The sequence below is a fragment of the Mus caroli genome, chromosome 14 (assembly GCF_900094665.2).
Source record: "Mus caroli chromosome 14, CAROLI_EIJ_v1.1, whole genome shotgun sequence".
Classification (NCBI taxonomy): domain Eukaryota; kingdom Metazoa; phylum Chordata; class Mammalia; order Rodentia; family Muridae; genus Mus; species Mus caroli.
Genome location: NC_034583.1, coordinates 25,625,857 through 25,648,227, shown reverse-complemented (window position 1 = coordinate 25,648,227; position 22,371 = coordinate 25,625,857). Strand labels below are relative to the sequence as shown.

Here is a 22,371-nt window from a genome sequence, read left to right as displayed (position 1 = left end):
CACACAGAAGCTGGCTGGTTCCTGCTTGGTATCCTGCCAGCCATGGGATAATTGGGTACTCATATCCCTAGCCATCCACCACCAAGGGTGGTCCTGATGTTCTGAATACCCATCTCTGGAGAGCTGGCCCAGGCAGAAATGCCAAGCAGTGGCCGCAGTGGGGCTCAGAGTGGTTTGCAGGGCATGCCCTATGCACACAGTGAGCTAGACCCTCTCCTACAGGACAGAGTTATGAGTTCTGGTGGGGAACCGGGGACACTGCTTCTCAAACGGAAGCCCAGGAACCCCATGGGCCCAGAGAAATAGCACTGAGCTGAGAAGAGGGCATCCCAGGGAGATGTGGTAGAAATGCTTTGGATCCTCTAAACTGAGGAGAGTAGGGAAGAGGGTGTGGGGGCTGCAAGGTAGACAGCGTGTTCTGCAGGTACGTAGGACAAAAGGGTGGGTGGCTATCTTGGTTGGATCACAGAACCTGCCCAGGAACTAAGGTTTTGGACCCTGGTGACAAGGGATTGAGGTTCATATCAAAGCAGACCTGACCTCCAGGTTCTCCCAGCATTCCTCAGTCCCTACCTGGCATAACCTGTCCTTCCCCCAACCCTGAACTTTCTAGCCCAGGGGCTGCGCTGCCCTTCCCCTCAGAGGTTCTTCCCTATGTAATCCAGACATTTCTCTCCCTCTCCCTCCTTCTCTCCTTCTCCCTCCCTTTTTCCCTCCCTCCCTCCCTCCCTCTCCCTCCCTTTCCCTTTCCCTCTCCCTCTCTCTCCCTTTCTCCCTCTCTCCATCTCCCCATCTCCTTCTCCTCTTCTCTTCCTACACACACCCATTTCTCTCTTTTTCCCCTCGCCCCCAGCCCATCTCCCCATGGTGACTTCCCTGCCTTGGTGTTTGGGGACAGTGAACTGGCTTCCAAGAAACCTGCCTTTAATATACTCTAATCTGGGTTGAACTGGCTCATTTCACAGGCAGAGAAATGACCCATCAGAAAGGTGTGGTGGCATTGGGAAGTAGCCTGTGAGCCTTTAGCCTGTGAGCCTTGATCAGCCTGGGCAGAGGGGTGCTCCAGGCCAGTGACCAGACCAACAAAGCCTAGATAGGCAGGCGGGCCCTGGGAGCGAGAAAAGAGCTCCCAAGCCCTGCATGTTTTGTCTCTAGATGCTACATGTGAGAGTAAATAAAACCACTCTAATTGAAGGCATCAAACACTTAATAATCCTGGAAGTGCCTCATCACCCTCTGCCCTTCATTGATCTCAGCAATGGACACAGGTCCAGTAAGCTTAATAACCAGAGTCTTAATCCAAACCCTAGCACTAGGGCTCCCCTGGACTCCATGTGCACATCCCCATGAGTCTGGCACATCTTCAAGCCCTCATCCTGGAACCCTGTCACCCTAAGGAACTGAAGTTAGATCCCACTAGTAACTGATGTATGTCTTCACAGCAGTGTAATGCTGCCCAGATAGCCGAGCTTTACCTTGGACCTGGGGACACAAAATAATAACGAGACCCCATACGGGGGTCCTCTGCAGGCCATCTTGATAAACAAGCAGGCTGCAGACAAGAGTTCTTTAGCACCCAGTGGGAAGGGGCAGGACCTAAGGCCTCGCGGTTCCACCCCTACCCCGGCCCTTTATCATGGAGATAAAGTCAACTCCTAGTGAGGCCCACAGCCAAATCCCACAACCCTACCGCTTGGACTCCTGGGGAAAGGAACCTGGCTGGCCCAGCCAGTTTCTTCTAGAAAATCTAAGGTGGGGGAAGGGGATTGTAGACTAAACAGCACCTGACTTTGAACCCCTCTTCCAGCCCAAGGTGGAGAGGGGATGGGCCAAGAGTGCTGAGAAGCCATTAAAGGGATGAAGGCAGATCAGCTGGCTGGTGAGGAGGGCTCAGTGGATGCGATTCCAGGGGACAATGACATGACACACAGCAGAGGAGTGTGTGGCCAGGGCCCAAGGAGGCTCTGTGGTCAGCCAACCCCAGGCCTGCCCCTCTCTGGCTGGGCATGCAGACCCTGCACTCTAGTTTGGCTGTGCCATCGTGCATCTCTCACCAAAGCCCTTTCTTTCTCTCTGCATCTGTTTCAAGGCAGATACATCCTACGGATCCCACGTCTCACAGCTGTGAGGGACCCCAGGGCTTTACCTGGCACATTTCCCACACTTTATTTTTAAACCAAATCGTTCTGTTTCTGTATTTTTATAGCCTATCTCCAGCCTGGAGGCCAGATGCACAACAGACAAGTAAGAAGTCCTTTTGCTAGTGCCAGCAAGTTTAACAACGTGTTCTAATATCTAGGAACACTGCCTGGTACAACTCCAGAAGGCAGCCATTCACCTTGTAGTCTAACATAGCACCCTCTAGAGGCAACCCTTTATATCGCAGATTATATGAATGGTATCCTCTAGAGTCATTCAAGGAGTGCCCTAGCAGGTCTTACAGTCATCTTTGGGACGGCCTTATCTTTCTACTTCCTACAGAAGGAAACTGCCTCAGCTGTCCTGACGATAGGACTATCCGACCCTATTCAGTGGTGAACCTTCAGCAAGGCTCACAGGATGGAAAGCAAAGTCCCAGTCCTCAGGCCCAACTGTATGTGGGGCTGGGTGCTGGCCTTGGTAATGTCCCTGCAGTGGGGCCTGACTGCCAAGGTTCTCCATCACACTAGCCAACCTCGGTTTGAGGGCCATAACTAGCAGAGCCAATCAGTTACTACCTGTCCCTCCATCAATAGATGCCACAGCAACACCTGGTTATCCAGAAGTGGCTTCCCCCAGTTTTACCCATCTGTTATAGAGGACAGAGAAGCAACAAATGGGAAAGAAATCAGGAAATGTACTGACTCCAGAGTGCTTCTGGGCCCACTTCCTCTCACGATACACTCTTCCAATGTGCCAGGTTAGAACGGGCCTGCCTTTGCCTCCCGTGCACTGGGATTAAAGGTGTTCACTACCATGCTCAGCTGGTGAGCCAGTTTTGCGGATTCCCTGCTGTATGCTGGATTAGACCAGATCATTAAAAACTGGATTGGCTATGCTGGAGAAGCAACATGAAGACTGGAGATTGGTGGGGAGACCCCCCCCCCTCCCCAAAGCCTATATAAAAGACTTGGAAGGCAGAGGTTAGCAATCCCCAGGGCAGGCTGGCTAGCTTCTCAGCCAGTTTCTGCACACACACAATCACAGTCACAGACTAAGGCTACACACTGCCAACCACAGAAGTGACAGTGACATCAAGGAAAGAAAGAAGGGTCCAGAACTCAGGCACACCTTTGGGGCAAAGTGAACCACACTACCAACAAAACACCTATTGTTCAAAGTGCACAGAGCAGTGAGTCTCCCTCCTACCAGGCCTTGGTATGCCAGGCCCTCTATCACACAGGGGCCATGTGCTCATATAGGACGTCACCTCAGGGATGTGGATGTGCTGAGGAGACTAGGATGCCAAAAGGTCCAGCTTTGAGTGGGACCTGGAGTGGGGTGAGTGCTGGTGGGTGGATCCACAGAAACTCCCAGTTACTTCACAAGTCACTGAAGGCCGGGCACAGGCACTGATCAGGTAGACAGAAGGCTCATCGTTTCCCCACAGCTACCCTGAACCAAGCATCGGGGAATCTCACCATAGGGATGGGGAAGCAGCCATGGAGACGGGCCTTGCCTGAGATCTGTGGCCAGTGAGCAGGGCTGAGCTGCCTGCTTCCCAGGGCCACCTACTTTCTACATTGGGTGTGAGACTCAAAGGCCAGGGCTCCTGTTTAGGTGGATATAGGCTTTTTGTTGTTGTTGAGAATCCCAAACTACCACTGCTGTCTAATTCTTGCTGCTCCTTGCCCCAACAGACAAGTACTGCCAGTACTCAGGTGGCCCTGTGTGTGTCAACACCCCACCGCAGGCCAGGTAGGGCCCGTGTCACTTCCTGACCAGCTATTACTGGGAATGAGTTGGGGGCCTGACAGAGACAAACGCACTCAAGAACCCATGGTGATCTTGGCTGGCATAGCTGCTTTTGAGTCCTGGTTGCCAAACATTTTTCTGCCAGAGAGAGGCTCACTTGCTGTCCTGCACACACTTTGGGTTCTTGTCCTCAGGGGACCTAAACTAGCTCCTTTAGGTGGTTTTCTGTGCAGTTCAGGGGCTCCCTGGAGGGGTACAAAACATCATCTGTACAGGAAGGCACAGGCCTGGGGATCCGGCCCTAAGGTGTCTCTTGCTGTCTTGCAGGAGTGCAGAAGGTCCCACCAGGCAGCTAAAAGAGGAGACAGGGAGCCAGAGGCAAAGAGGAGTGTTCAGCTCATGGTTCATTTGCATAGAAAGGCTCCACCCATCAGCTCTCCTCAGTTTGTCTCAGCCCAAAACTCCCTAATAGTGTGTCTAGTAATGATGGGCACTTATCTATGAGTTCCTAATGGGGAAGCCCAGTCACCAACCATAAGTGCAAGCAGGTAAGGAAATACTGGTAAGGCTGCGAAGGCAGGGAAGAGGCCACCCGTGAGGACACTAACTGTCTAATAATAAAACTGGGCATGGGCCATCAGGAACCAGGTAGGGCAGAGCCTTTGGTGTTGGATGCTAAAGGCTTTGTCCTCCTGAGTCCGTCCCTGACCACCTGTCACCATAACTTGTGCAAGCCGCACTTTAGGCCTGATGTCAGGGCTGAGCACAGGGTGTCTTCTGAGGACACTAAAGGAGGCCAGTGTTCCTCTTTAGATGGAGCTACGTGCTACCCCTGTGGCTCCCTCAGCCATGGGTTTTGCCCAAGATACACAACAGTCCAGGGTCCTTCAGTGGAGCACCCAGGATGGGGGCAGGGTACCCTGGTGAAGGTCCTGATGGATGCAGGCACAGGGGCGCTTTGTTCTGGCCTTCACTGTTCATGCCGGGCAGACGCTCTGTCAATGGCACTGCTGTAGTATTTTAAGAAGGTTCTACAAATAGCTCCTTCAGAATGGGCTTCAGAGCCCGGCTTATGAATGTCCCCAACCAGGGCAGCCGCCCAGAGCTCCAGCCAGACAATAGGGCCTCACAGGGAGCCAGCGGATGCAGGGTGACCCCAGCCACAGTGCCCAGTGCTCCCAGGGGCTGCCCAGGAGTTTATTGGGAGGTGTGGCTCCCTGTCTGGGTGACATCCCTTGGGCACCACCTCTCCGGATCTCCAGGGATTTCCAGGCTCTGGAGATGCCCTGTGGGTCATGGGGGAGGAGTACAGGAAGGAAGGGTGCCTTGCGATTTCCTCAGACACCATTTTATTAGGTAGGCAGAGAAACCTCAAAGGCCCACTGTCCTGGCAGACGAGGGCTATTAAACTGCACTCTCTGCAGAAGTTTATTCGGGAGCGGTGGAGGGGCAGTAACGAGCTGGATGTTAGAGGCAGGCAGAGGGAAAGTCACAGGTTGCACGGCTGAGACAATTTGAAAGTCTGGGCGTTCATTCGGTCAGTCACCTCTGAGAGCCTCGAAGTCTGGTCCCTTCACAGCTGGGGAAGCTGGGGAAGGAGGCTCAGTGGGTAGGATATGAGGCACAGCCAGCACTCAGCCGAGGAAGCCTCTCCCCCTGCCCAGGTGAGACCATTCATCTCTCAGGCCTGAAGCATGCCCGGAACATGCCTGAACTGATGAGAAGCGGCAGGCACCACGGGAATTCCTCATGACACCGTGGAGTCTACACACTTGGGGCTGTGGCCGTCTAGTGGGCAGGACGCTGGGAAAGAGTAGGCTTGGCCAGGGGCAAAGTGTAAACTGAGGCTTTGGTCTAAGTCCTGTTATGTCCTCTTAGGCTTGGAAAAAGCCTGCAATAAGAACTGCCCTCAAGGGGATGGAGAGATGACATGGACCGTGAAGAGGGACGGGTTCAATTCTCCCCTGACCTCCATGGGCACAAAGCACACATACAGTGCACATACATACGCACAGGCAAAGCATGCATACATGTAAAATCGGTGATTCTATACAAGTTTAATTGTTTTTAAAAATCACTTAGGGAGGTTCCCTAACAGTCAGCACCCCCAACTCTGAAATATGCTAGACTGGCTGGCAAGGGGGCAGGCACAGCCTGCTCTGAACCTATGGAAGTTTTACATTGTAGAGGCCACTGTGACATTGCTGATGATAATCAAGCCAGTCTAAGTCCTAAGCAGCGTGATGGAGCCCTGAGTAAAGGACCTGGCATGACCCTGCCCAGTGTTGGAGATACTCATGTCCACCTGGACTGCCAGGGACCAGCAGCACAGCAGCCCACGTATTCCCAACCAGCCCTCCTCTAGAGCAGATGAGAACAGGCTGCAGGCAACACCACAGGGGAACTCATTTGAGGACAGAGGCCTCTGGAACTCACTCTGTAGACCAGCCTGGCCTCGAACTCACAGGGATGAGTCTGCCTCCCAAGTGCTGGGCTTTAGGCCTGTGCCACCTTCGCCCAGCTCAGGTTTCACCTGTGGCTCCTCTCCTCACGCTCCAGACCTCGCTGCTGTCTGCAAAACTACAATGGCACGTGTCCAGTGGAGAGACAAGCAGCTGGGTGGGAACTTCAGCTTTGAGTGGCCTCTGGTAGGAAACTGTACCTGCTTCCTCATCTCTAGAGAGAAAATCATGACCTTATATCAGGGTTGCATAGGGAGTGGATCACTCCATATATGTGAAATGCCTTTGGTCAGAGCCTGGCACACGGTGTCATTTTTGTTACTGATGCTATTGTGTAAATAAAGGTATGTCAGGCATGGATCATTTCTATCACTGGGCATTTTCGAGGTGCCAGCACCGCCATTATGCAGATACTAATTGAGATCTCAACGCAGTTGGTGAGACTGTGGGAAGTCTGCTTACAGACAAAGCTATCGCCTCTTTGACTCAAAGCAGTAAGCTGTCTGCCAGTCAAGTTGGATTCAGAGCCTGGCCTGGCCTGCTGCTGGCTGCATGGTCTTCCAGTGTTTCTCTACATCCTTGAACACAAGCCTTGGGTTGCCTAGCTCTCCATGTGAAGCTTAGGCAAGAGGGCCCAGGCCCTGTCCACAGGAGCCGAATACTTGCTCATGTACCTTGGTAGGAATTGGCTTCTCGAGAAGTCCCATCCCTAGGGCACTGCTATAATCTGACCTGCTCTGGGTTCCCTAAAACAATTACGCTCCCTGGACAGACCACTATCAACATTTAACCTGACTCCCAGCTTACCCAACGTTCAGGGCACTTGTTAAAAAGAATTAGAAGTAATTCTTCCACCCCTAACCCATGCCCCTGGGACAGAATTTCTCTGTGTAGTCCTGGCTATCCTGGAACTCACTCCGTAGACCAGGCTGGCCTCGAATTCAGAGATCCGCCTGCCTCTGCCTCCCAAGTGCTGGGATTAAAGGTGTCCACCACTGTCCAGCTATCAGAAGAAATTCTCCAACAATCCAGCTGTGATACAAACTGGAGGGAACAGCATTTAGCCAAAGCTTAAAAAGAAGTTATACATTTTTTAATTTTTAAGATCATTTGGGGAAAGAAATAGCCACTGGGCACCCTGCATATTTCCAGAGTTCTATGAGGCCATAATGTGTCCCTTCCCAAGCAAGATGTGAAGGCTAAGACAGAGTCACAAGCCACAATGCTGAAGCTGTGAGCTTGCCATGGTATCTACCATGTCTAGTTTTCAGCAAACATTGCAGTAAGAAAGAAACAAAGTATGGACCATGCACGGAAATTAATCTACAGAAACTACTCTTGACCAGCTCTGATTGCTAGACAAAGACTACAAGTCAGCCACTGTAAATACACTCAAAGAAATTAAGGGCACCTCTGGGCGCCACACGCAGCTTTAATCCCAGCAGGCAGGCAGATCGCTGTGAGTTCACGGCCAGCAGCCAGACCTACATAGTTAGACATTGCCAAAAAAGGGGGATGGGGTGGGGACTGGCTATAATGACGTCTCACTGATTGTATACTAGTGATAAAGAAATGTCAATTGTAAAAGAGAAGCAAATAGAAATTCTAAAGTTTAAAACTGTGATAATTTAGTATAAGACCTCAACATGGGTTTGAGAGAGACTGAAGATACCCAGTCTGAGGGAAATGCTTTCTAAAACATGAATTAAAATGAACAGCAGAACGTTATAGATTGATGATACGTGATTAAGGGCACCAGTGTACACATCATGTGAGTTCCAGGGGGAAACATGGTGGTGAGAACAAGTAGAGAGGATACAAATAATGGCTCAAAATCCTACAAACTTGCTGAAAAACACTGAGCTAAGAATCTCAAGCCCGGAAAGACGGCAAACCGGGCGTCACACCTGACAAATACACAGGGGAGCGGGGAGAAGACAGGGAATCTCGAAAGCGCCAAGGGTCTGTCTGCCTTTCTGCATGCTCCAAGGAAGGCCACTCATCCAACCTAGATCTTAGGACCTCCATCCTAGCCAGACTGCCTCTGCTCTTGTCTAAGAAGGGAAGACGGCAACCGCCGGGCCTGTTGCTGTCCACTGCTAGAAGCAGAGAGCAGCTCTGAGCTTTCGCAAAAGAATGGTCTGGAGGCCCGGCTGCCATGGGCCTGGGAGATCATCAGAGATTGCTGGCCTCTATTCTCGGATGGCCACTGAGGTTCTGCCTGTAGCCCAGCCAGAAAAGGGAAGGCCTGAGAAATCGCTAGGCTTTCTGAAGCCCCTTGAGTCTGGTGTGTGCAGCCTAAATGTGGGTGGGGTTAAGAGGCTCAGGGAGGGTAGGCTCTGGCTAGGATGTGGAACTAAAAGCCTCTGCTTTGCCTGAGGCCAGTTCCTGTTTGAAGGAACCCACAAGGCTGCTGTCCGGGACACTTGAATAGGGAAGAGGTGACAGAGGACACTTCTCAGAAGCACAGTGGGACCTGCACAAAACCCAAGCCACAGGCAGGATGATGTGGGTCCTGCAACCCACCCGAACCATGAGGCTCTGACCTTCTGGCCACCATTCACAGCCTTGCCTCCACCCACACCATGTTCCACTGCCTCTGGAGCAGAGCTGAACACAAGCTGCCCCAGCCGCTGGCCTCTGATGCCCATCCCTAGGGCTCAATGTTGGCAGTGTGGGTGGGACTCTTTCGAACAATCTGCCCCTGGGATCTGCTAGCTAGCCAGGGTCACACACTGAGCCCTGCCAGTGGGAAGCCAGAGTGTCACCTTCATACCTACACTCCACTTGCTATTGTTCACAAAACACATAGGTTCAGTGTCAGCTTACAGAGGCAACAAGAGATGACCACTGGGGACAGCCAGTCAAGCCAACCCCACTCCTGAAGAATGAAGTGAATGGAACCTATAGGCCAGCGGCTTAGAGACAGCTTTGGGTGCAGGCCACCTGCTGGGGCTCAATCATTCTCAGATCCTCAGATTGGCTGAAGGCATACAGAAAGCAGTGTGTAAGGGGCCAGAGAGGTTCAGGCAATATGGTCAGCCAAGCTGGTCACTAGACTAAGGAGCTGAGATTTTTCTGTAGACACAGTCTCTGAGGAAGGTCTAAGGAGGGTCACGTGTGACTAAGTCTACTGAGGATCAGTGTTTGGGTAGCAGACTAGATCAGGTGTGGGGTGACCAACCTAGAAGCCAGTGCAGGTGACAAGAAAGAAGGTGCCCAGGGTACCGGATCTCAGAGCACCCACCCTTCCACTACGGGAAACGAAGAAGAGAGAGCCAGCAATTCTGCAGTGGGACCCATGGGTGTGAAGGGCTCCTGCTGAGATCTGCACCTGTTGGTGGTGACGAATGCTGCAGAGGAGAGGGCGGCCACGTGTTTACAACCGCTCAGTTCTCAGAGACCTAGAGAGACAGAACTCAGAAAGTAGGGGAGGCCAGAGCAAACAGAGTGCATCAGGGCACGAGGGCCAAGTTGAACAGACAAGGATGAAAAGCTGGACAGGTACAGCCACCAGCAGTAAGGTGGGACAGAAGGGGCCTAGGGGTCATCAGGTGCTCGAGTGGAGGCTACCAAGGATGTGGGGAACAAATGGAGGGAAAGAGGCAGCCAGAGCCAGGCAGGGTGCTAGGGTGGGAAACGGAACGATGGGTAGATCCCAAAGAGCACAAAGTGGGCACAAGACCTGTGGTAGTGCTGGGCTAACTGTACTTTCTGATAAGGCACTCAGGCAGATTTATAATGGCAGAAGGAGCCACAGGGCAAAGGGAGTGAGGGTGTCTGCGAGCAGGGAGGGCTTCTGACCTGAGGAAGAGTGAGGAGCCAAAAGGCCCAGAAGGAACAGGAGATAGCAGTTGCAAGGCCAGCAGCGGCCGATCTCACAGCCTCACACTCTGCTCTCTTGTAACTATCCAGCCTAAATCCAACATGGATGATGCCAGGCTCAAGGCTCCTTCTATCCCTCAGTCCTGAGCAAGTATGCAACAAGGAGGAACTGGATAAACATGCCCCATACATAGCCCTACACANAGNTATATCTAGAAACACTGCCAGAAANGATGAAATCTCACAGGCACCTCAGAGTTCACCGAAAGTAGCTCTGCCTTCTGCACAGGGACATGTGACATCTGCAGGCCCCACCCTGCAGCAGGAACTCTCACTTCTCTGGGAGCACCGGGGGCCGGGCCCTAACTTCTGCAGAACCCAGTCATCCAGCTACCACCACCATCACCCTAGAAGGCCTGCAGCAATGCCCCACACCCACTGTGCACTGAGTTCAAGCAGCCAAAGGCCTCTGGACAAACTCCAGCGCCTGGTTGTAAAGGCACAGGATGCTGCTGCTAAACCAGACTCAGGCACTAGGGGGAGTTTTGAGGCTCCCTCTGCCAGATTCCATTCAGATTACTGAAATTTTTCTACTTCTTCCAACAACACACTTTCACACATGGACAATCTGCTAAAATGCTCCGTTGCAAAAAATTTAGGTTCAGGAACACCCGAGAATGAAATCACTGAGAACGGCAGTTGCCTTAGCTGTTAGTCCAGTGGAATATCAGTAACTAAAGGACTTTTCTGAGTAAAAGGATTTGTGTGTGTGTGTGTGTGTGTGTGTCTGTGTGTGTATTCGTTCTAAGACAAGAGTCTTGCTGTGTAGACCTGCCTGGGATTGAATCTACAGTATTCAAGTTTCCTGCTTCCGCTTACCGAATTCTGAGACCGCAGGTTTGAGCCTCATGCTTGGCTTCTTCCTGTTCTTTAAAAAAAAAACAAAAAAAAAACAAAAACCAAAAACCAAAAAACAACAACAACAAAAAAACCAAAAACTTTTCTAAAAAGCAAATACCCATACATTTTGAGTTGAGAGTCCTAATCTTCTCAGGTGACTAGTGCTCTCATGCGCGCGCGCGCGCGCGCACACACACACACACACACACACACACACACACACACACAGAGCCTTGGAAAACAACTTGCTGAGTTACTGCTATGGCAACTGAGCTTAATATCTAAAGCAGAAATTCTTAAAGAGTATCCAGCGGCATGTGCCCCATGAGACTCTGTGTAAAGCAGTTTCCCTGGAGACAAGCCTAGAAGCTAGACCCACAGTCCACCCAACATACATCTACACAAAGGTGTCAAAGGCCCTGAGATGGCCTTCCAGAAGAAACCTTCAAAACCTTGCTAAACGATGATGTCTCAGGTTACTTCACCGTGTAACAGTCCACTTCTCTCACTGACTGCAGAACTCACTTCAAACAGTGAGCTGCCCAGCCCCTCACCAAGATGGGCCACACGCATTCACATGTGTTAAACGAGTCAAGAGTTTGTAAAAACATTTGGAGATTTTTTACATTAAGAAGCCAAGTCCTGCAGGCCATGGTGGCTCCTGCCTTTAATCCCAGCACTTGGGAGGCAGAAGCAGGAGCATCTTTGTGAGTCAGAGGGCAGCCTGGTCCACACTGTAAGTTTCAAGGCAGTCAGACTGCATAGTGAGGTTCTGTCTCAAGAAAAGGAGGAAGAGGAGGAGGAGGAGGAGGAAGAGAAAGAGGAGGAAGAGGAAAAAAAGAAGAGGAGGAAGAGGAGGAGGAGGAGGAAGAGGAGAAGAGGAGGAAGTGAAGAGGTGGAAGAAGAAAAGTAGAAGCCTTTCTGGAGCCATGGACTCTCTCTAGCTGCATGGATTTCCTCCTCCTGCTGGGCACTTCCTGGCTGCCCACCCTGGCATCTCATAACACTAACGGCAACCAGCCCCATTTATTTCCACGGGCTGAAGGACCTTTGTGAAAGCATTCTCACTGGGTTCCTGCTTCCAGCTCCGGTTCATCCCTGGTGGTGGAGACCAGTAGGATGACACTGCCAGGCCAGGCTGCTCCTCACTGAGGTGGGCATAGCCAAGGATGGGGGGTGGGAGGCTCTATAGTTCTAGATAAGCCTTACAAGCAGGAGGTGCCCCCAGGGTTCCTTCTAGGGTGCTCACTGAACACATGACTTGCCCTAAGCAAGTCTTTGCAGATCTACCCTTGCCCCTGAGACTCACACAAGCCTTGTTTACTGAGAAGGGGTCAGAAAAGACCAAAGAGACCTACCTAGGCCCCGCCCCCACAAAATCCTTGCCTTTGGACTCTGACCTGCCCGCAGAAAGCAAACTGCAAGCCCCTCCCCTGGAATCCCATTGTTGCCCTGGCTAAGTTGGCTCTCTGCCCGGGGCCCCCAAGCATGAAGCCCCACAAGCCACATTCTTTCATTTTTCTTTTTAAAATCAAATGCTAAGGAAAACCGTTGCCGTGGGACAGCCGTAACAGCGCAATCTAGACATTTCCATTTGGTTCTGGCTGCAGGTCTGGGTCCCGGGTCCTGTCTAAACTCCTGCGGTCAAGTCTGTTCTGTCATGTTGTGGGCCACCCCAAGCCCTTCCTGGAAGAAACCTGGACTTCTGCGGAGTAAGAATCACCCGAACAAGAGTCCTTCACACTGTTTGGCGGGTCCATATATTTTCCCTTATCCGAGTCTAGAATATGCTTTGCATAGGACAGGACTTATTCTAAGAGCAACATCCAAGCCTTCCTCCCTCCCTTCCTTTATGAGCTCAGAGGGTCACATAGGGCACTCCTGAAACTTTCAGTTCTCAGGTCTTTAGGCGATTACTACAGGCAGGAAGGGTGTTAGGGCTGGGTAAGTTTGGGAAGTGAAATATAGGGATGTGCCCCTTGACCAGAAGGGCTCCTTTCGGCGCGGCAAGGGTTAAGTCAGACGGCTCTGGCCACAGCCTAGGGAGGCCGGACCTCGGGCAGCCGCTGGTGTCCCGAGCGTTCAGCTCTGGGCCCTCTCCAAGCCGGCTACATTCCAGAAGCAGCTCCGCTCGCAGGTTCCGCTGCGACTTTGGAAAACTCTTGAGTCAGGCCCCCTTAGTCCAAGTCTGTGACAGAGGCGGATAAGGAGAATGAATGGCCCGCCCCTCTCCGGGCGGTAAAGCCGCACAGGCGTCGCAGGCGCTGGCCGGGTTGTCCCCGTCGGGAACCGGTTTGCCACTGCCGTGCTCCTCGGACCCCTCGGCCCTGTGCAGCGGTGGACTTGATGGACCTGCCGCTCGTGCCCACCGACCGCCCCGGATCCCCACTCTGCGCTGTTCCGCGCGTACCCTTGGCTCTCTCCCCGCGTCCCGGAGTTAGGGGGAGGCCCCGGCGAGAGTTAGAGCCCCGGAGCCGCGGCAAAGCCGGGCAGGTGCGGGCAGCAGCAGGACGTGGGGACCCGGGCGGGGGTTGTGCCTGCGGCTGCAGCGCGGCGCACGTGCGCGCCCGGAGTTACCTTTGGGCGCTCGCAGGTGTCCTCTCCAGTCCTTGCAGCAACACAGCCCCATGGCACCGCCGCTCCCGGGTCGCTCGCCTCCGCTCCCCGCCCCCGCCGACACCCCTGGAGCGGCGCGGCTGGCGCGCACTAGCCCCCTGGGCTCGTGGAGCGCACCGGGACTCCGTTCTCTCCCTGGTCCTCGCGAACGCGCAGATCACGCCGCGCGCCGCTTTTATGCTCGGCCGGGACGGCGCCCTCCCCACGGCCCGTTACTCTCCTCCCGCGCCGAGCCCAGCGCACCCAGCGGCCGCCAGGGGGCGCTGAGTCAAACACTACACTCTTCCTAGTCCGCTTCAGAGCCCACCAAGGGCGGCGCGACCACCGAAGCCAGATCGCTGGGCGCAAGAGGATGAAGTGTCCTTGCGCGACAAGGATGGCTCCTCCCCCTCCAGCATCCTTTAAACAGTCACCTCAGCCTTCTGCTAGACGGAAAGGGGGTGTGGTCTAAAGCCACCTGGCTCTTTTTCACAGCCCACCTGAACTGTGTCACAAGAAAAAAAAAAAAGTTTGCACTGGGTAGATGGCTGATCCTACTGGGACTGTTTCTCCCTGTGAAAGATCACTTGGCTCAATGTAAAAGTTGCACGCACACGAATACACACACACACACACACACACACACACACACAGAGAGAGAGAGAGAGAGAGAATAAATAAATATATGTTTTCACTATTAAAAATTCTAATACCCTGGGACCCAGCAACTCCATTCCCTAGTTTGTGCCCCACAAGAATTCTTGTCCACATGGCTAGGGAAACTATGTATAGGGGCCATTCATTGCAGCCTTGCTGGCAACTGTTGTAACACTAGAGCCAGCAAAATGTTTCTCAGTAAAGGAATTTTCTAATGCATGGTGATAAAGTGGAGCTTGATAGTTGGGGTGGATCTACTGAGGGGGACTTGATGTGTCCAGGTAAAACACCACCAGGTGTTCTAGACACTTGGGAGGTGGAAATCCAGGCTTGCTTCTTTTTGGGATGGGGGGGGGGGGGGAAAAAAGCAGACAACGTGGATTTTAAGAGGCTAGTTTTCTTATGGTGGCTTGTTTCCTACCAAGAAGGTGTATTCATGTGCTGTGTAACACGCAAGTGAGACTAATCATGTTCTCTCACGTGTTTGCTTGGCACAGGTTCATGATGTTTTCTGCTTACTTTTGTGTGGTGCTGGGGATGAACTCATAAGCCCAGCCCCCAACCCCCTGCCAAGAGTGCTCGGTTGTTGTTTCTTCTTGCAGACCCTACTAGCACCTGCCACTGCCTGGCTCTGATGCAGGGCTGTGGCCTTAGGCTAGCCTGGGACCTCTCCTTTCATCTCCCAGTACAGAGTTGTTCAGGGAGGGTTGTGTGGTACAGTGTGCTGGGAGACCAAAGCTGTCCGGTGTGGGCAGAAGACAGGGAGGGTTGCTGACTGGGGCAAGCCAGGAAAAGGTTTTCCCAAGTCTTCATTCAAAAGGGAGATTAACAGCAGCAGGCAGATCTCTGCCTCCCTCTCTTTGACTCCCCAGAAAACCTGGATGGGGCTTTGGGAGAGTCTCAGGGTGTCCGAAGCAGATCCAGAAAGAATGTTTTTACTCAGAACTTGGAAGGAGCTTACAAAGCGAGTACCAGAGAAAAGCCAGCCAGCCCTGACTTTTTGTTGCTGCCAAGTCACTTATACAGTTAGCACTAGGCAAGATCACTTCGTCACAGACAGCTTAATGAGGCCCCAGGAATTCCAGGCTGGAGCTCCCAGCATTCAGGGAGAGCATCCGAGGGGGAGCAAGCCCCTGGGGGAGTTGTTCAACAGCCAAGTCCTACATTTGGGAAGCAGGATTTAAAAGAAAACATCATAGTGGCCATTGGAGGTCTCTTGTTTATCTTTCTAAGAGGAAGTGGCAAAGCCGCATCGTTCGAATGAGCCTATAACTGAGAGTCGGCGTCCCAGTTGAACCGTTCAAATATATTTTGGGACACTCTACTTTTCAAAGTGGTTTTAAATACTAGCTCCTAGGCAGTTGGGCAGACAAATAGGAAGTCAGGAGCTTCTATCATTTCTGCCTTTGGTTTCAAACCCTTTAATTCCTGGGTATATATTGTGGTTTTTATAGTTTTCTTGTTGTATGATATCCTCGAGTGAAAAGGAAAATAGCATTCAGTAGATACTTCCTACCATGTGCAATTCGCAGATGTTAATATTTGTTAACTATAAACAACCCCACTAGGCACCTGCTATAGTATTCCATTTACAGAAGAAACAAGAATTGAAATTTGAGAAGGTGAAGAGACTTGCAGACTTGCTTATAGTCAGAGAGTTGAGAAAGAGGTGACCAGCCAAGCAGGTGGATGAATGGATGTGTGAAAAGGTTGGTGGAGGAAGAGTAATGGATGGATCAGTGGGTTAATGGTCAGATAGGTGTGTGGATAGGTGGGGGTAGATTAACGGATAAGCAGATGGACATGTAGATAGGTGAATTAATGGATAGCTGATTGAATAGATGAGTGAGAGGGTGGCTGGGTGGATGGAAAAATAATTGAATAGAAGGTTGGGTGGGTAGAGACTGACTACTGGCTAGAAGAATAAGTGGGGAGGTAAATGGATGAATTAATAGGTGGGTGAATGGCTAAAGGGATGTGAATGGAAGTGAACAGATGAATGTATGTTGGTCAATGGTTAGTTAAAAAGATGGACGGATGGACAGATGGATGGGTGGATGGTATTTCCTAAATTTAGCCCAGGGTCTTAGGCTACAATGGAAAAATATTACATACTAAGCACGGAATTTGGTTTAAAATACAGTTTCCTAAACATAGCTTTGCACCCCAAATTGCATGATCCTAAACTCTCTGGAAATGAGCCAGGATCAGGACCATTTAAGTTGGTAGGGCTCTAGACTCAATCCTCTCTGGGCTGGGGGTGAGGAGGGGGCCCCCATACACGCCACAGGGCACAGGCACTCCAGCTAGGATTGTGGGGGGTACACTGATTACCCTTCCCTCCTTCTCCTCCTTTCTTCATGTACCAACAGTGGGCCAATATAGCCAAACTCTGATAAATATGCCCATGAGCGGAGCTCCAGGAGTACCAGGATGTGGGCTAAAGGTATAAGAGATCTTATTCTGCCAAGAGCAGACAAAGACAGTGTGATGGTTTGAATATGCTTGGCCCAGGGAGTGGCACTATTAGGAGGTGTGGCCTTGTTAGAGGGAGTGTATCACTGTGAGCATGGCCTTTAAGACCCTCGTCCTAGCTGCCTGGAAACCAGTCTTCTCCTGTTTGCCTTTGGAACAAGATGTAGAACTCCCAGGTCCTCCTGCATCATTCCTGTATAGGTGCTGTCGTGTTCCCACCCTGATGATAATAGACTGAACCTGTAAGCCAGTGCCAATTAAATGTCGTGATTTATGAGTTGTCTTGGTCATGGTGTCTCTTCACAGAAGAAATCCTAAGATAAACAGCTCTATAGACGAAGAGAATAGACCCTGGGGATACTGGAGTGATCCTGAAGTGGGTAGAGGGTTCTTCCTGAAGAAGCTTTAGTCTGCCTTGGGGTGGGGAGCCATAGCAGGGTATCCAGGTATGAGTGTAATGTGACTTGTGTCTCCCACAGCTTAGCCTGGTGCTGGAGTCGAGCCAGGGGAGATCAGGGCAGGGAGAATTGGGAAAGCAACAGTATAAAGCAGGTAAGTGGTGCTGTGGCCCAGATACGGCAGCTCAGAAAGGCATAGCATCAAAGAAGGACAGCGTGCTGACTGGGTGGCCCCTGGGTCTCAAGTCTAACTCTTTGAATTTGGGCTGCCAGAGCCTGCTTAAAGAAGAGCCCTCTGGTGCCCAGTTCTGGGAAACCATCCCCTGTGAGCAGTGTAACTGGGCTGAAACCATCACAGCGCAAGAAGCCCAGCCTTGCTCTGGACAGGCCACATGGAGAACTGCTTCAGAACAACTCACATGCCTGAGAGTGAGGCTGCCTGGATGCGCATCCCCCTAGTGATACCAGCGAGAGCAGGAAGCGATGTCTTGTCCAGCGTGCTCACACTGCAGAACAGTGAGGCAGCAGAGACTCATCCAGCTTCACGGTACTTTAAAAGAATGATAGAGCGTTTGGAAAATTATTTCCTCTTAAATCAGGAAGCACTTGGCTGGAAAAAAAAATTCCCGTCTCCAAGATGATGGGAATTCTATCCAACATGTCCATCTACTGCTGATGACTATGCAGAGAGAAGAAGCTGTGAAGATTGTCTGGGGTGGGGTGGCAGTGGGGATGGGGGTGGGGTTGGGAGGCCAGCTCTGGAGAGGGGTAGGCCTGTCAGAGTGGGGCAGACAGACCCTGAGAGCAGGCTCCGAGCTCTGCCAGAGGAGGACAGTTATTGGCACATCTGTAGAGTCCACTCCCAGGTCTGTGATGTGGGGGCAGGGTGGTGGAGGAGCTGGGCCAGCTAGGCTCACCAGCCCCAACCAAGGGCTCTTCAGTTGCAGTGGACAATGGTTATGGGAGGAATGTCTTGCAGCTCTGAATTCCCACAGAGAAAGACAAGGGGAACAACGGTTGCAGAGAAATTCCTGGGGTACATTTTTTTGCTGTTCCGGTGGCCTGAAGCCACTGAAGTTGGCCAGACTGCCAAGAGAGAGATTTTTACAAAGCCCATTGTCCTTTCCGTGTAAGTCTCACCCTCACCCACTTCTGCCCCCACCTCCTATTTCTGCATTTCTCTTTCCTTGCCGACTCCTAGGACAAATACAGTTTGGGAAAACGCAGGTGGCTTCAGCCACAGCTGCTGCCACAGTCGCTGCTGAGAGGGTGCTTGCTTACAGCCACAGATGGGTTTAGCCTCGGCACATAGTATGTCTCTGTAGGTCTGGCTGCATTTCCGTGTACTAGACAGATGAGAGGTGGTCTGCACAGCATTCACGTAGTGGCCTGTGTGTTTCAGTAATCAAAGTGACAGGTAATGAGCACCTACTGTGTGCCAGTACTATTCTGAGATTTCTGCATATGCGAACCCATCAATCCCCACAAGAACCCTATTATAACCCTGATTTATAAGTGGGTCACAAAGTGGTCAAGTGACTGATTGTCCCTGCTCCGTTTAGTCCCCGTGACCCCCAGCTCAGGCTTCGTGGACGGAGACCACCCTAACATTATGTGTCTGCATCTAGAGAGAAGACGATGCTATTGTAGTCGACAGGACACGTGGAACTTTCCAGGCTACAGCAGCCCTGCCAGGACAGACACCAGAGATGAGACCCTTCGTTGTGAAGGAGCCCTGCCTAGTGTCAGAACCACTTAGCAGGGTCCCAGTACTGCAAACTGGGATGCCTTGCTGAGGATGCTACAGGAGGGCTTGATAACCATGAGAGTCTCTGCCACAGGCAAGCCCTGGAGTTGGTACCTTATCTACCTACCACAGGTCACTGATGGGGAAACACTAGGCCAGTTTATGGCATGCCATCAGCAGGGCAGGGCACTGAGCCCATTTTCAAGGTGGCTGGTATGCAGTGCTCTAGCAAGTGCCCCACCCCCAACCTGCCTGGTGTTATCCCCTAGGGACTCTTTCCTGCTCAGGTCGCCATTCCTTATGAGTCACTGCAGGAGGGAAGGAATTGTACTGCTTCGAGAAGGCACTCGGAATTCAGGTTCCTTTTGGGACCTCAGTATCCCTTTCTGGAGACCTTTGCTCAGGGAGGCCCTCAGGAGATTTTAGGGACCAGTGCTGTTAGTGGTGATTCTAGTTCAGGTGAGCACCGGTGTAAAGCCTCTGGTTTGAAACCGCTTTGCCAAGACCTAAGTTGATGCCAAAGTTAAAATCCAGTTGTCTCTTTACCTGGAGAGGGACTGAAACAGAAGACCCTGAGAGGGCTGTGAGTGCCGACAGAGGCTGGCCCACTACCCTTTGCTTTCTTGGCAGAACAGTGGAGATAGTAAAAGAGGAAGGAGGGAGGAGGGAAGAGGGAGGAGAGAGGAGGGTAGGGCTGGGGAAAAAACAACCTCCCTCCCACCCCCACCGTGCATTGTGCTCACTACTGCCACCTAGTGGTGGAAGAATAAAAGACCAGGGCAACGATTCAGCATGTCTCTTAAGCCAATTTGTCGGATGCCAGCAGGCTGCCTGGCAGAAGCTGCCCTCTGCTGTGTGCTCAGAGCACAGAGGCACCACTGGGTCAATACTCTATCCCCTGTGGGTTTTCTGTAGTGATTCTCAAGTGTGTGGCCTGCTTTCTGGGAATACCTTGATGTTAATCCTACTCATTGACATTGGGAATGGTGAGCATAAAATAAGGGCCTTCCCAAGCCATGCTAGGTACTGGCAGTGAGGCGATAGGGATGTGGAGATGGGCTGATGGGAACCGCAGAACAACGGCTTTCCCAGAGGGACAGGATTGCCAGAACTTTCAAAGCCTGACCTCCCCGCTAGGCTGAGGCCTGTCAGTGCTCAGTGGTCCTCTCCCACACCATCTTCTGCCCCTCCCCCCAGGTAATCTGCATTGGGTAGGTTTGCTCAGGCTTTACTTTAAAAAAAAAAGATGTATTTATTTATTTTATTTATATCAGTACACTGTAGGTGTCCTCAGACACACCAGAAGAGGGCATCATATCCCATTACAGATGGTTATAAGCCACCATGTGGTTGCTGGGAATTGAACTCAGGACCTCTGGAAGGGCAGTCAGTGCTCCTAACCGCTGAACCATCAGATCTTACTGTCCATAGCCTGGCCATCCCATGCCCTCCCGAACCAAACCCAGAAAGCATTCTTTATAGACTCCAGACTGGGGATCTGCAGGGAGGCATGAAATCAATTCTCCAGCACTTTAAATAAAAGTGATATGGGGTAGGGGTGTTGGAGGGCACTGAACCTAAGCACAGAACTGTTTTGCCAGACCCCTTGACAGTGACTGTCTGGGTCTTGGGATACCGGTAATGTTTATTTCATATTTCTGTATCTATACCATGAAAATACTGTATTGGTGTGTCTCCTTGCTTCCAGAAACAAAACTCTTATGTAAATTAGTCCCCAGATCCCCCCCCCCACAAGCTCTCCTAACTGATCACTCCTTTTTCTGCCTGTAAAAGAAATCCCCCAATCTTTGCTAAACCCCTTTAAAAAAAAAAAAAGCAAACCCACCACCTATGGCCACAAAAGGCCCTCTATCCAGGAATCCGAGGACACTGGCTATTGACTGGCCTTGCATTTACATACCCAAGGGAGCCACTTAAGTGGCCCTTCACAGGACAAAGATCAACTTCTCTGGGGTTAAAAGAAGAAAGCAACCCTCTGCCCTCCACATTCCTGCAGTGCACACCCTCACGGAAGGCTGCTTCTTGGACACATCGAGGGGACTGCTCTTAGCCTGTCCCACATTCTTCCTGCTACAATCACTGTGGAGAACCAGTGTGCACCAGACATGGGAACTCTCAGACCAGAGGCCCCGCTGGAGTCCTGAGTATTCATAGATGACTAGAGCAGCAGGACCTCACCTGTCTGCTGGCTAGCTGCAGGTCTGTGTTCCCTGACCACACAAGCTCCAGGTTGGCCTTCATTGAAAGGCCTGATTTTTCAGCATGCTGGCATGTTCCATCCTTCCTCCACAGGGGCCATGGGGGTACTGTCATTTGATGTGTTGTCTGAAGGCTCGTTTGCTGGAAATGTATTCCCCAGATGTGAATGTTGTATGCGTCTGGAGGTAGAGCTTTGGGAGACTATTAGAATTAGATGGGGTTGTGAGGGTGGCACCTCAGGGTGGGATTAGAGCCTTCATAAGAACAGGAAGAAGGGCCAGGAAGAGGCTCAGTCAATCAAGTACTTGTTGTGCAAGGCTAGGACCTGAGTTCGATCCCCAGAACCCACATATCAGCTAGGCACAGTTCTAATTCCAGCACTAAGGGGAGATTGAGGCAAGAAGGTTTGGGTCTTGCAGGTCAGCAAATCTATCAGAATCTATGAGCCTCAGGTACAGTGAAAGACCCTGTATCAAAAAATAAGGCAGAGAACAAATAATGAAGACATCCAATGTCAACCTCCACCCATGCATGCCACACAAGTACACACATGTACACAAACATAAAATGGAAGAGCAACATAGGCTAGAGCCCGCATAGTCCCTCTGTCTCACCACGAGATGCCTTTACCACGTAGGCTGCTGCATAAGATGCTGTGGGAGGTCCTCAACAGAGGCTGAGCACGGCGGTTATGCACTGTCATGTGTCAATGTCAACTAGTGTTCTGGGTCATCAACCTGACCTCATCTGGAATTAACTAAAACCCTCATATGGTAGGCCTACCTGTGGGAGATTTTGCATAATTTGAAGTAGGATGATCCACTTCTAATCTGGATCTTTGAGATAGGAAGACACATCTTTAATTCAGATATTTTGAACTGAAAACATACACCTCTACCCTGGACCACACCTTCTGCTAGGAGCCTATGTTAGGACATGGAAAAGGAAGCTTTTATTCTTTGCCTGCTTGCTCTTGCCTTGCTAGCAAGTCCACTCCTTCACTGGCATCAGAGCCTACTTCTTTGGAATTCCAGCATAAACTGAAGATGAACTGAGACATCCAGTCTGGTGAACTGAGAGACTACTGGATTCTTGGACTTTCCTTTCACAGACAGCCATTGTTGTCATAGTTGTACCACAGCCCATAAGTCACACACACACACACACACACACACACACACACACACACACACACACA

General features: G+C 51.4%; 1 protein-coding gene across 4 annotated transcripts in view; it reads right to left on the bottom strand.

The window, feature by feature from the left end:
* Window positions 1-22,371, bottom strand: part of Arhgap22 (Rho GTPase activating protein 22) — a 154,031-nt gene that overhangs the window by 37,975 nt on the left and 93,685 nt on the right. The window contains exon 1 of one of the 4 annotated variants that reach the window (XM_029469372.1): window positions 13,659-13,817. The exons of the other annotated variants lie outside the window; for them this stretch is intronic. Within the exon in view, the coding sequence (XP_029325232.1) occupies window positions 13,659-13,710 (52 nt within the window). The 5' untranslated portion in view covers window positions 13,711-13,817. Of the gene's footprint in view, window positions 1-13,658; window positions 13,818-22,371 lie in introns of those variants that run through there. 4 annotated transcript variants of the gene reach the window in all.